At 37.2% G+C, this 14,258-nt stretch overlaps 1 protein-coding gene across 1 annotated transcript; it reads right to left on the bottom strand.

Annotated features, from left to right (window-relative positions):
• Positions 1 to 1,229: 1,229 nt before the first annotated feature.
• Positions 1,230 to 3,953, bottom strand: LOC149238392 (uncharacterized). Its single transcript, XM_089369548.1, has 3 exons — positions 3,623 to 3,953; positions 1,925 to 3,478; positions 1,230 to 1,789 (listed from the first exon to the last, which is right to left on the bottom strand). The coding sequence occupies exons 1-3, from the start codon at positions 3,951 to 3,953 to the stop codon at positions 1,230 to 1,232; spliced, it is 2,445 nt and encodes an 814-aa protein (XP_089225674.1).
• Between the last annotated feature and the right edge of the window lie 10,305 nt (positions 3,954 to 14,258).

The raw sequence follows: 14,258 nt of genomic DNA, 5'->3' as shown, positions 1-14,258 counted from the left end.
AATAGACTGGGAATGTAAGTTCTTTATATTGGAAGTGAAAAAGAGAACAAAGCAGCATGTCAAAGCAGAAATACTTAAAGAAAACCACAAGACTTTCTATTCCTTCACATGTATTTAAAAATGCTGACATGACTGAAACAAAAAATAAGAGAATTTGAAAATTTCATGTAAATGTATTCTAATTTAAAAACAAACAACTAACCACTCTATAAATGTCATTGCAGAAGCCCATGTAAGGTATACATATTCCTATATAACATATTTGAAAACAAAAACAAAGATAACTTAACGTGAGTAGCATAACATCTGGCATTCCATGAACAATAGAAACCACATTCAAAAGGCCAAATCTATGTAAACTGAGTTTTTATTAAAATTGTAGGTATAGAAACACTTATGACACTCCATAACTATGCATCATGTCTGGTGGAACATACTAGACTTATTACAATTGAATACTTCTAAATATTTTACTTGGTATTGTGTGTTTATCACAAGCAATTATACAGGAGATAGTTACATGCTTTGCAATGTATTTTTTGAAATTTTACATATGGTCTACACATAGAGACATGTTTGGTAGGTAATAACTAAACATATATACAATGAAAGTATTCTTTGGCTTCTAAACATATGTAAAATAAGAGCATTCTATTACATATAGATGTAATTGACAATGAGCAGCTATATATGCATGATGGGGCATGACATCGGCAACATAGTTGTTCCTGCAATTGACGCTGCATTTTCCTGTGTGTGTCACTTTCATGGATGTGAATTATTATCTTGAGTATTTGTTTTACCTTCTTTAACAATTCAGTGGTTGGACACAAACGGTAAAGAGGCAATGTTTGTTGGGGCAGGATGCTGAATTTCTTGGCAATACTCATACAACAATCATAAATAGCCTGTATTCATACCTGTTTCCATCCAAAAAGAAAACATTGTAAGTGACAATGGATGTGTTTGACGAAAGCATGTTTTTTAAAGCGCTGAAGTAAAATAAATAAATTTTTAAAGAAATTTCTAAATTGCAGTGAATGCTAGACCTTGCTGTTCTTGGCGGGAAATATTTTGCTTGAATATTTGAAATAAAATAAATGATTTCAAACTAATATAAAATCATATGAGGTTAAATGTAATAGAAAGCAAATGTATGTGAAATTTGGTTATTGCAGCAAGTGGTGTTTACCATGTGGGTAATTCTGGAAAACAGGTTGTATGATTGGCTAGAGTATATTCTCCTGCATAGATTTTGATGCAAGCAATGATTCCTCTTGTTGTCTACGCTTAAGATATGGATTCTCGTGCATTTGTGCAATGCGTGAGAATGGGAATGCTGGATTGATTTGAATGTCTGCCAATGACCGCACTCTTGAAATTGCAGTGAACGTTAGCCCTTGTCGTTTTTTGGTGCCGATGTCTACTGTTGCTTTGTCTAATGTCATTCCTTGTGACTTGTGTATCGTTAAAGCCCATGCCATTTGAAGTGGTATCTGACAGCGTGCACCCATTGTGATGGGAGAAATGGGTACATATGTTGGCTGTGAAATGTCCCATGGTGTTCCTTTGTATTGTATAAAGTCGACAACCACGAAGGATGGTAATTCTGGGGGCTTTGAACCAATAAAATAAAATATTGAGATGACCTTCCCAAGTGCGCCATTGACGAGGCCTACATGTACCCATAAGTTATTGGTCAGCATAACTTTTTGTTCATTGCATAAGAGCACTTCTGCAGGCAAATGCTCATCTTTTGTTGTAGTAGGAGTTTTCTGCCTTTGTTGTTCTGCAGAGCAAAACGCTACTGGGATGTTCAATTTTTTAAGCATTTTCTTATTATGCAAAACAACTAAGTTGTTTATTGCATATATGTGCATGGATTCTTCAAATGTGCGTTGCTCTTCATGTGTAAGAGACGAACTTGTTCTTGACATTAGGTGTTGCCAATATTCAAGTGTAGATATTCCATTTCTGAGATTGGTGAGTATTTGCCGGAAAGCAACCTGGGACGGGCTAGCTCCTTGTTGACGAAAAACGGTTAAAAGTGTTATGAATATGTCGAAGTTGCGCCAAAGTGCAGTGCCACGCGATGTCCCAACGTGTAAAGGAATGTCTTTTACAGGTGGTAGCTGGCCTAAATCTCCGACAAGGATAATTGAGTGATTACCAAATGGTGCATTTCGGTGAAGAGGGAATGCCTGTCTTAGACGATCGTCAATGTGAGTAAGCATTCTTGGACCAATGAAGCTCATTTCATCAATGAGAATGCACTCTACATGACGGAGTTGCTCTTGCAGTTGTAGGAGTGGTTGGCCTTCAAGAGGATGCATTGTTTGGATAGGGATACGAAGGGCGGAATGAATTGTGAGGGCATTTATGTTGAAAGCTGCAACGCCTGTTGGTGCAAGTAACAACAAATGGTTTTTGTTTGCTGGTGAGTTTTCCACAAATGCATGGTGCAGACATTTAATCAAATGGGATTTTCTTGTCCCAGCTGTTCCTTGTATGATGATTTTGCGTGGGGGTTTTGGCGAAGGGGTTTTAAAGTGTGAAAAAATAGTGGTGAAGGCTATGTTTTGGGTAGGAGATAATGTGTGATCTTGGGGGAGGTTGGAAAAAGAATGATGTTGGTTTTGAATCATTGAGCGGTTGAATTCAACGAAATTTATGGCAGTTTCTTGCAAGTGGGGAGGGATAGTATTATGTGACCAATTGTGGTTGGCATCAAAGTCGCGGTAGCCAATCATGTTAAGGTCATCAATTGAAATATTGTAACCTGGGTGCAGCTGAGAGAGGATTTGCCATTCATTCATCTGCATGGAATCAGGAGGGATGTCGGGGGTAGTTTGATCTTCAGTATGTGGGGTTTGTGGGTTTTCAATTTCTCGATGGACATGCCATGGTGTATATGTACCCTTTTTTTGTTCCCAGTGTGCAATAATTTCTGCATCAGTTGAACCAATATCATTGGGGAGTGTTCGGAAGGGGAAATACAATAGTAACTCACTCCAGCAAAAAGTGGCATAAGAAGGATCATCAGAGGAAGGAATGATATTGTAACGAGGCAATACATGTACAATCATTGGTGGGAATATGTGTTTCCATTGGTTTTTTTTTCGCTGGGAAGAATATGACCATGAGCGTGAAGCTTCAAGGAGGGGCAGTGATTCCAATGAGACAGGCCTGTTCATGTATGCAAGGATAAAGTTTGGTGTCAAACCAGGGTTCTCAGTATCTTGTGAAACGCGTTTGAAAACAGTCTTGTTGACATTCAAAGACCGAAATGTACGGCTGCTGAGAGAAAGAGGTAGCTTTTGTAACATATGGCATATTTCTTGTGCTCCAATGTCTCTATCTGCAATGGTTTCTGTAAGGAGTTTTCTGATAACAATAGCAATAAGTGCTTCTGGAATGGCACTTTGTGATAGCCGTGATAGCATTTGACGGTAGCTCTCAGATCTTGTTTCTGATTTTGCTGCATATTTTGAAATATATTTTAACACAGCATGGCAAGAAAGAACCGGTTGGCAATCAACATTTGCTCTCCAAATAGAGAGTAGATCGGCATTGTGAATATTCAATCTTTCATCATTGCGTGTAGGGACATAGGTTTTATGACCTTTATCATCAATGAAAAGTGAAGATGTGGACTTCAACTCCCACGGTACTCCATATCGGCAGCTAAGTACATTGTCTTTCTTGCGAAGACAAGAAGACTCATGACACTTTGTATGACGTTGAATGCAGTTGACAAGCTCTGTATAGTCTTCAAACTGATTGGATGTGAATATTGATGCTGTGTCAAGAAGACATGGGTTATGAATTGTTGATTGGTGAAGCGAAATATTTCGGTGTTCTGCTTGACGTGGATTCCAGGCAGTTACGTAGTGGTCGAAATATTTCTGTGCATTAGCAATTTCTAATGCATTGTTCCAGTCAATTGTGTCCATGTTTGGTGCATTTTTCAGCCAGAGGAAGCCATGAATGTGTGTGGATCCTCTATGTTACCATTCGTATCTGAATATAATATGAAGGTAAAATCTTGTTAAAACATATATATGCAATGTAGAAAATTAATGTAGAAGGAAATGGATATTAAAAAATACCTGCACCAATAGTCTACTGCATGGAGGCCTTTTTGCAGGATTTCTTCGAGAAAAACTGTAAATCTGCAATGCATATATTGGGCTGTTAGATGTGGGTTCTTAATTATGTTTTGGATTTTCCATTGGAAGTGGTTGACTGAATTGGAAGGAACACTGGCAGGCATGATCATGTGCAAGTCATGCCATTTAGTATCAGCTGCACTGAGAGTGAAAAAGAATGTCGGACTTCCTATTTGCGTGATCATGTCAGTCAGCTCAGATCGTCGTCTGTTCCAGAAAGACTGTGTTCCCCATAGGCCTGAACCGAACCGCATTATTTGCTCTGGCAATCTTGAATCTGGAGAGTCACAAAGACACTGTCGTAGGTCTGAAACCGATGTTGGCAAGTTGTTCTCGATGTACTTTTTCACAAAAACACTAGTAGTAGTTTGGCTACGATGGTGCATTAGAATGTTATAAAGATAGTAGCGGAATCTTGGGTGTTGGCCAAATCGGTTATCATGGTAGTGCATCAAGTGTAAAGCATATTCATGCATCTCAACTTTTGTAAGTCTTGTTTGCATGATCATGGCAATGCCTGTAGGGAAGAGTGTGGGGAATGCCATGGAAAAGAGGCCTATGGTGTTGTATTCATTCATAGCTGGTAAAGATATTGGAGGTCAATCGATAGAGCTTGTTGAATTTGAATGGGTCAAGTGCAAATAATTACAAATGTGCTCAAGCTCAGTACTTGAATTTGGGAGTATTGGAACGAAAGAAGAGGGTTGGATTTCTAATGGAGGTAGCATGACATCAGTATCATGAGTAGAATCAATATTGGTTTGATGGGGTTCAAAAGAGGAGGTGGTTACATTATGGGGAAGAGAAGAAATATCAGTAGGGTGATCTGGTAGTGCAGAAATAGCAGATGAATTGAATTGAACATCACAGTAGTAAGGGTCATTTTTTGTTTTGTATTCAAGGGTTGCAAGGACACGTGATTTGCAAACGAAGAATTTATAAGCCTTTTCAGATGGATTTTGCCTTTTCACAATGAGGATGTCTAAGTCAGAAATCATTCGGGGTAAGTATTTGGCAATAGTGGTGATGTCTTGAGGGAAGCTAATTGTATGGCCACTATATTTGTATTGACCACCACGAGCATGAGTGACTTGTAGAATGGGGTTTACACGTGCAATGAGCATTTCTTCAACTTGTGTTAACTGTTGAAGGACATAGGGTTGTTCACCAGGGTTCATGTTGTTTAGTTCAGAAAAACGATTGGTGGATTTAGATGGTGCACAACGAAAATAAGAAAGCCTACCGTGTAAAAGCTTTGTTTTCATTCCTGGGTATGCTTCTTCGCATATTGTGCAAACATGCATGCTAGAAAGTTCATCAATCCTTTCTCGAAAGCGACGGTGTTCTTCATTAAGGGGAGGGTTATATGGGATTTGATGAAGGTGAGATGGGTTGGTTTGTATAGTTGGGAGAGCATTTGAGGTGGGAAGGGATGTAGAGGAAGTAGTAGGGTTGTTGCGGTTTTTATAAAGTAGTCGCCGCCATGCATTTATTGTATCCTTTTGCTGTGCATAAAGAAGACGTCGCCGCTCGTGTTTGTCCGCATTTTGATTGTTTTTTGGCATATCTAAACAAGTACAAACAATTAGTGTTAGTTTTCATAAACAATTATTGCATGTTTGGAGAATGTATTACAAGTTTTAGAAAAAAAAAAATTATTTGAACATCAACGAATGTAGGTAGATTAGGTAGAAGGAAAAATATGCAATTAGGAGTACTATAAAATCATATGTTATTCTAGCATCTATTATTGAGAGGAGAGGAGCAAGATAACCAAGATTTTGCTTCCTTCTTCTTCTTTTTTTTTTTACAAGTTTGAACGATAGCATGAATAGATTAGCAAGCAAGAGATCAATGTATAGACATGTAAACAACGAACGGGAAAATTATGTAGTAAGTCTTTACAAATGTTGATATCTATATTATGTAAAATGAAAAGTGGTAAACATACATATTTTGGAATAACTAGAAGAGAGTATTTGCAGCAACAGTGTGCATCACAATAACATGGGTGTAATTTACAACAATATGAAACAATGAGTTGTGCAGAAATGTTTGTTTATGTAAAAATAGTAGTGTTTGAAGAGACCCTAAAAAACTTTTCAAAGGCGGCGAACAACAGGTCGTTTTGAAGTGGACATTGCTTGAATGTCATTGAGGGCTTCTTTGCATGCAGAGGCATATTGAATTTCTTCTGAATTTATCAGTATTGGTTGCAAGCGTTGAACACCATTGAAGTAATTTGCTTTAATGGAAAGTGTTAGCAGGAAGCGGCATCCTGAAATTCGGCCACAAATTTCCTGCAGATCAGTTGGTTCGATAGAAAGAAGGAACAGGTCTTTTGCCGTGATGCCCATGAGCTCGTTTCCTGCATCATTGAAAGCTGTGACATTCTGCAGGTGCCCGGTGTGGTCATGTAGCTCAATTTTAAGTTTGTAACGATAGTCACATTCTGGGAAGTCGCCGTTACATTTTGTACAATGCCAAAGATTGTTAGAATGCTCCACAACCTTCTTCATGCATTGTTTTCCATTGAAATCTAATGGACATGCTAGAAAGTAGAAGTCGTCCATGTGAAGAGCAATTATTGTTGCACGAACTGAAACCCATATTGCTTTATCGGAGGTTTGCATGCCAGCAATTTCATGAAATGTCTTTCGTGGTAGGGCACGTTTCGAAGCAACACCATAGTTTCTACTCAAAGATGGAGAAGAAGAGCTATAACCTGTTTCACGAAACCATGCATGTAGTTGATGAGTTTCTTCAACTTGTGGATTTATGATGAGAGTGCTTGTTGATATCGTCCCTATTGTGGTGCCATTAAATTCAGATACACGACCTCCTTTGATTGCAAGGATTGGTGGGTTGTCGAAAGAGTAGAATTCAACAAGGTTTTGTCCTATAGAGTCACAATGGTCTCCCCATAATGTTACATCAAAGCTAAAACCCAACTTGTCTTTTAATATGAGTGTTCTCCTTAATGTTTCACTTCCGTCTTTTCGTCGAATTGTTGATGCAGGTGAGGTGGAAGTAACAACACCAATGACATCCACATTCGTATTTGGACTTGCACTTTTTATTTCGGCAATAGTCTTGAAGTGAAAGCTCTGGTAAGGAAACGTGAGATCATCTATGGGACATGGATTGATAGTGGAAGCAGCAAACAAGTAAATCTACCATTTGTTCTTGAGGTGGTTGTAATTTGGATTTGCTTCTTTAATTGTGCCATTTGAAACAATGTATAACTGCCCAACTTGAACTAGACTGTAAAGAGATTCAGCCAATTCAACAAATGCAGAAAGGTGGATCTCTTCCTTATCACGATTGATAAGGTCAAACCCAAAAACTTTTCCTGACCCTCGCACATTGTTGTAAGTCTTCAATGATGTTTTTGCAGATGCTCTACCTTGGATTGACCAATATTTTCGAGCAAGATTGAGTGCCGTGAATGGAATTGTTGTAGTTGTTGCCATAATTGGTGGAGTAAATACAGAGGGCAAGGTATCTTCTGTTGATGAAGAGCTAACTTGGGATGTACCTACCTTTGCATGTAGCAGTGTTGATGAGTCCTTCGTCAATGCTGCTGAGCGCATCACAACTTCAAGCTCAACGACTCGGATGGACCTTATGTAAACAAATGAGAAATGAATTAATGAAGTTTTTTTTTGTGTAATGCAGGAAGTGTATAGAAGAAAAAAAATATAAAAGGGTAAATTCAAATGTTGGGCCTTACGAGGAGTTTTGAAGCACCATGCAAGCTGCTTTTTTAAGCAGAATTATTGAGCCAATTTGAATGTCTTCAGATGCAACTTGTTGGCTATATGTTGATGGTAGCAAAGTCTTGTGTTGATGTGTTCCATCAGATAGAGTAATGCAAAAGTGTGAGGATGTTGTTTTTAATGATGTAACATAACCAATATCGATTATCTAGAGCAGTGGTTGAATATCAGTGGAACCATTCAACAGCAGAGGAATGGCATTTGTAGTCAATGCTGGCTCCATAATATTAATAGAGGGATTATATTTCTGTGATAGTAGTACCTGTAATTCATCAAATCACCACAACACAAAAGTCATGTAAAGAATAATGTGATGTGAATGAGGGAACTAATCTAGCAAGGCTAACTTTCGATGGTGAAACAATAATAAGGGCAGAAGGTTTGAGAGTAAATTGTCATTCACAACACTATTAAAGATGAGATGACCTTGTAGGTGTTGTCAGTTAAGGTTAGCTTAGGTAGAAGTACTAGTGCATCAAAAGATCCATGTGATATTAATTTGGACTCATCTGTTTTTTCAATAGTAACATCTATTGCTTCCATCAATTCTGAGAAGATTTCAAACATAAATCTCTTGCAGCCTTGCAAGTGAAATTAGGAATGGAATTCTTCTGTAGGAAGAACAGGGGATTTCATATTAGTTGTTGCTGAATCAAATAAACAAATTGTCAGTTGTCCACATAGACCCCATGTGCAATTTAGGAGACTGATTCCTTGAAGATGAAGAATCCGAGTTAGTGGATCTTGGTAGATTCTCCACAGTGAGTGGAGGAAGTCCTAACAACCATCTGGATTGATGGTGAGGGCCGGATGTAGTCACAATGACTGGTATATTTTATCAGATAAATTTTAAGGTGATATTCTTTAAGTCTCAAAAACGATAGCACTCAGGTACTTAAAAAGAAAAAATACACTAAGAATGACAATCAACAAACAAAGTGAAATTACCTTGTCTGATAAACACCAATTACTGGAGATGAAACCCAGTCTCTCAATGAGTAACAGAGAAGGATGGCCAAATGTACGGTTACGGTTACTTTTGAGCTTCGCTTGAACCTTAGATTGAGGGGCCAAGTACTCTCGTGAAGACGAGCACCCTCCCAAAAAATGAAGACAAAGTAGGTCCGTCCGTTTGAGGTACCAGGACAGCCCGTCCCAGTCACCTTAGGTAAGTACCTAGAAGTATTGGCCACTAGAGATACCTCAAATCACAGACATTACCAGGGGGGACATAGTCGTAGACAGCATGTTGTGTGGGCAGGATACCTGAGTCCCCGACTCAGTTCTGAAATCCTCGAAGGGACCCCCATTACACAAAATGCCCAAAGGAGTTGTAAAAGAAGGCGGGCTACCTTCGATTACAATCCAATGTTGTCTCGTATTTCGCTCCGTTGTGAGTGGAGTGGTCCTGGTAATATGAGTGCAGAAGGATTTTTCACTCTTTAACGACACTAGTTTGATTTGCAACCTTGGGTAGTTGACTCACTCTCTTATCCCAAGGTCCTAATCTATCTAATGTTGGTTTGCTCTAAAAAAGAGTATCTGATTGATTTTAGTGTACTTTCTTATTTGTCTTCGGAGGGGGTGTTGACGTATGAATATGATGAGACTCTTGACTCAATAAACTGTGCAGAACAATGCTGTAAAAAAAAATTCAATTTCTTATGCAAACAAGTCTTATTCTACACATGTATTATTTCACATATTCATGTATTCATCAGTGCATATAAAGTCATTCAACACTTTGCATAGACGAAGGTTCCTTTTCTCAATATTCCCTAACAATTATTGAACCAAAACAAAGCAGCCTACAACTATTTCGACAAAAGGCGATATACAGTTTATCAACTTTTCTTTCAACAAAAAATTCTTTTATGAGAGAAAAACTAAAGCATTTTCTTAAAAAATAAATTTTAAGACACCAAATTTGTTGGCATGATAATATTGCATATCCTAATTTAGCCCTTGGGACAAGTTTCCCCCCCTTTTGGTCCACAAAATCACTTGAAAAACATGGAAATGGGTCACTAATGCACAACTGAAAGTTCATTTTCTCAATATTCCCTAACAACTATTGAACCAAAACAAAGCAACCTACAACTATTTCAACAGAAGGAGATATACAGTTTATCAACTTTTCTTTCAACAAGAATTTCTTTTATGAGAGAAAAACTAAAGCATTTTCTTAAAAAATAAATTTTAAGACACCAAATTTGTTAGCATGATACTGTTGCAGATCCTAATTTAGCCATTGGGACAAGTTTCCCCCCCTTTTGGTCCACAAAATCTCTTGAAAAACATGGAAATGGTTCACTAAGGCTCTGTCTATGTGTAAACAGAGCTTTAGCTTGGCCACTAATGCTCCATCTGCACAGTCAAAGAGCTTTATAAAGCTCTGTGTTGATTGGCAACATGCGTTAGTGAGAGAAAGAGCTCAAAAAGTGGGCTTTTGGGATCAGTTTATGAAGAGAAAGCAACTTTGAAGGATGCAACAAGTTAGATGGTGGATCAGAGAAGGATACGAAGAACGTCATTTTTGCTAAGGGGTAAAATGCACGGGATGAAAACTACCCTCGAAAGTCTTCCTGAGACTTCCGACAGACCGTAAGGTTATCTGCAAAAGGTACCTGTTACACACATGTTCATCTATTTGACATATATTGACAGGAAGTGTAGAAAGGATCACCTTTGGTTCTTTCTAGATTCGCTTGGGGATCTCTGTGCGGTAAGAAGAACTCCTCCTGACCGGCTCCAAGATGATTCCTGCACAAAAGAATGATTGTGACGTTAACTAAAGAAGCTCGAAAGCCAAACATGATACTGAGGAATATTAAACTTTATCATGTCTTAGTCCAAGACCATTAGTATTGAGAATCCCAGAGAGGGAGGTATTGGGTATTCTAGCAATATCAACATGTTGTGGCCGATAGGATTATTAAATTAGAATTGTTGAATTTCTTTAGAAGAGATGTTGGTTCAAGCCTAACGGATGAGCAATTTGAGTTGGCTAAAGTATAAGCTTTATTACATAAAAGACATGAGTAGTGGACCAAAAATCATTTTGGTTGTGCATGACAAAGCATCAAGCAATTAATGAAATAATGTCATGCATCTATCCAATCAAAATTTATAATTAATGTTCTGGAGCAGTGTTATGTTATGGCTTTTTTCAATTTATTATTTAATATATATATATATATATATATTTTTTTTTTGTTCTGATAAATATAATTTAAACTTGTGAAATCTATATTATTAATTTAAAAAAATTATTTAAATAAAATCAATTTTCAATCCAAATTTTGTTTTAATAAATTTTTTGAAAATAATAAAAAAAATTATAATTTTATTTTATTTTAATTAAAATCAACTAAAACTAATTACAATAGAACTTAATCTCGACAAGTATAAAAAAAAATCATAAATTATTAAGCCAACATCATATCATTAAACAAACCACATTTATATAAACTTTAATCTCACATTTCTTTCGACCTAAAACATAATAATTGACTGACAGTTTCACTATTGGCTGTCTTTATCCTATTTAGTGCACAAACCATTTTGATATCTAACTAAAATAAAACTTAATAAATTAAAAAAATAATCCACCCAGACTCCCAAGTTCCCTTTCAAGCATTTTTGATATCTAACTAAAATAAAACTTAATAAATAAAAAAAATCCACCAACGCTCCCAAGTCCCAAGTTCCCTTTCAAGCTTCCTTGAATCGTCAAGGGTCCCAAGTTCCCAGCAATACTCATATGAGGTATGGTCATCTTTGTTAATTAATTCAAACGACTTGACTCAGACTCCCAAGGTGTTAAAGGCTAACATTCCCTATATTGATGTAGATTCAGTGGTATCTGTTATATCTGGTTTTGTTCCATTGCTTTGTTGTCCAAAATCCGTTGCTGCTCATTGAAGAACGCTGTGATGGAAATTGGCGTGGGAAACTTTGAAGCTTATTGATGTAGATTCAGTCGTATCTGTTATATCTGGTTTTGTTCCATTGCTTTGTTGTCCAAAATCCGCTGCCGCTCATTGAAGAACGCTGTGATGGAAATTGGCGTGGGAAACTTTGAAGCTTAAAATCAGAAGTGTGTTGATACGGATGTTGCAAAGAGACTGATGCTTCTCCAAGTTTCATAGAGTTTCTCATAATTTTGGTAATATAGCATTTTATTAGTGAATATTATCATTTTTCTATTTAATAGGCAAGCTGATCCGGATCTAAACTCAGCCTAGTTATCCAAAAAAAAATATTTACAAAATTGAAAACATAAAATTTCAATTCGTTTTTCGCTTCTGAGCCGGGTTTTGATGCTTGGAAAGCCAGGATCCAAGGGATGTAGATTTGAAATTTATTTCTGACAAAGAAAGAGGAATTACAGGGTTTTTAGAATGGCAACAATTGCTATTTTGGCTAGAGTTTGGGTTGTTGTGCTTGTGCTACTTGGGCCATTGCCAGCAGACAGAGCCATTGGCGTTTTGGTCCCTCTGCCTGTCTCACCTGGCGTTTCTGCCCCCACGCCTATTCCAGAAGACGATATAAGAAGCTTGCAAACTATAAATAAGACGGTAAAAGACCCCATGAATATAATATAGCATTTAATTAGTGAATATATCATTTTTCTATTTAATAGGCAAGCTGATCCGAATCTAAACTCAGCCTAGTTACCCAAAAAAAAAATTTACAAAATTGAATATCGCACACAAACATAGCAGTCATTTCACCAATATCTGGATCTCTCCATAAACCACACACAAATTAAAATACAAATAAAAATTGATGCATTGTTTTCCATAAGCTCTCTGTACATTTATTCTCTGTTGGATGCAACATAACAGACAGCGAGTTAGCTAGCGAAAGAACTACTAACTCGTTAACGTAAAATCAATTACTTATAACGAAGAATCTTTTCGCTGGTTTTTAAGATTCTTATAGCGAAGCAACCATTTAAGGTTTCGAACAATGAGGTGACAATCGTCAGATCCATTGGGTAGACATATTACCATTAGAAACCATTGATTGTGAGTTGATGTGTATATGTTAGACCTGCAACTTAAAGCTAAAGACTAACTACATCGATTTCCGATATGAAAACTCCACATTGATTTACATCATTTCTAATTGATAGATCTATTGAATTAAAAAATTGGATTTAACACGTTAATGTCCATTACAAAACAAACTGTTAAATAAAAGATAACAAAACCACTTTCAGCAGTACTCAGATTTAGAACAAGAACAATGGTCAGTTGCATTAAAAAGAAAATCCCGATTTCCCTCCTATAAGAATCTTAAAAACCAACGAAAGAACTACTAACTCGATACGTAAAATCAATATTGGGACAATTAATTAGCCTAAACATTAAAACAAACCATTGAGATGTTCTGAGCAAACAATTGTTAGTTTAAATGTACTGTATTAAAAGAAATTTATTGGTGTAGTAAGTACCTGCGCTACGTTTATGCCTGCAATTTCAACAACGGATCCACTGCTTAGGTCAATGTTCTCTTCCAAACACCAAGGGGATTCAGCGTAATGGTCAATAAAAGGGCAATATGAACTGACGCTCCGAGGATTGCAGGGGACAGAGTATCTGGATCCACTGCTGAGGTCAATGTTCTCTTCCAAACACCAAGGGGATTCAGCGTAACGCTCAATAAAAAGGGCAATATGAACTGATGCACTTTGAATGGCTCCGAGGATTGCAGGGGACAGAGTATCTCCTGTGTGAAGTTTCTCATGAGAATTTGTAAGGTGATGGTAGATGAAGCTCAGTGCTGGCCAAAAACAACAACAACAACTGTCAAGGAAAAAGCAGTGAAAATATCTTCCACAGTGAAAATATCTTCAAGAGACAAAAGAATTGGAAAAAGCAGTAATGCAACTCAAAGGGCCAGGTTCAATGCACAACAGAACTGGAGGTGAAAAGAAGGCAACTCATATATTTGGAAAAAGCAGTGAACTTCAAATCAACGGTTGAAACTGTCAAACTTGATCAAACGGTTCAGGTTAAAAGTGTTGACAATTGTTGATGCATAGGAAGGCCTATCGGCCTAAAAATAGAAATCCTGAAATGGGAAAGTTCCGAATGAAGTGGGAAAAAGGGAGGTGAGGTAAGGTGTGAGATGAGGTCCACGTTGAGTGGGACCCTCCATCATAAACTATAGCCATTTTATAACAAAAGTCCCGATTACATAAAAACTACAACGATGAGATTTCAGAAGCGTTAAGAATTGAAATTTAAATTAACTTTCGAAATTCAATAACACATCATTTTAATTGTTCTACAATTTTTGC

Source organism: Pinus tabuliformis, chromosome 8 (assembly GCF_031772625.1).
Source record: "Pinus tabuliformis cultivar Carrire ecotype Pingquan chromosome 8, CPIR1, whole genome shotgun sequence".
NCBI lineage: Eukaryota > Viridiplantae > Streptophyta > Pinopsida > Pinales > Pinaceae > Pinus > Pinus tabuliformis.
This window is presented reverse-complemented; position numbering and strand designations above follow the sequence as displayed.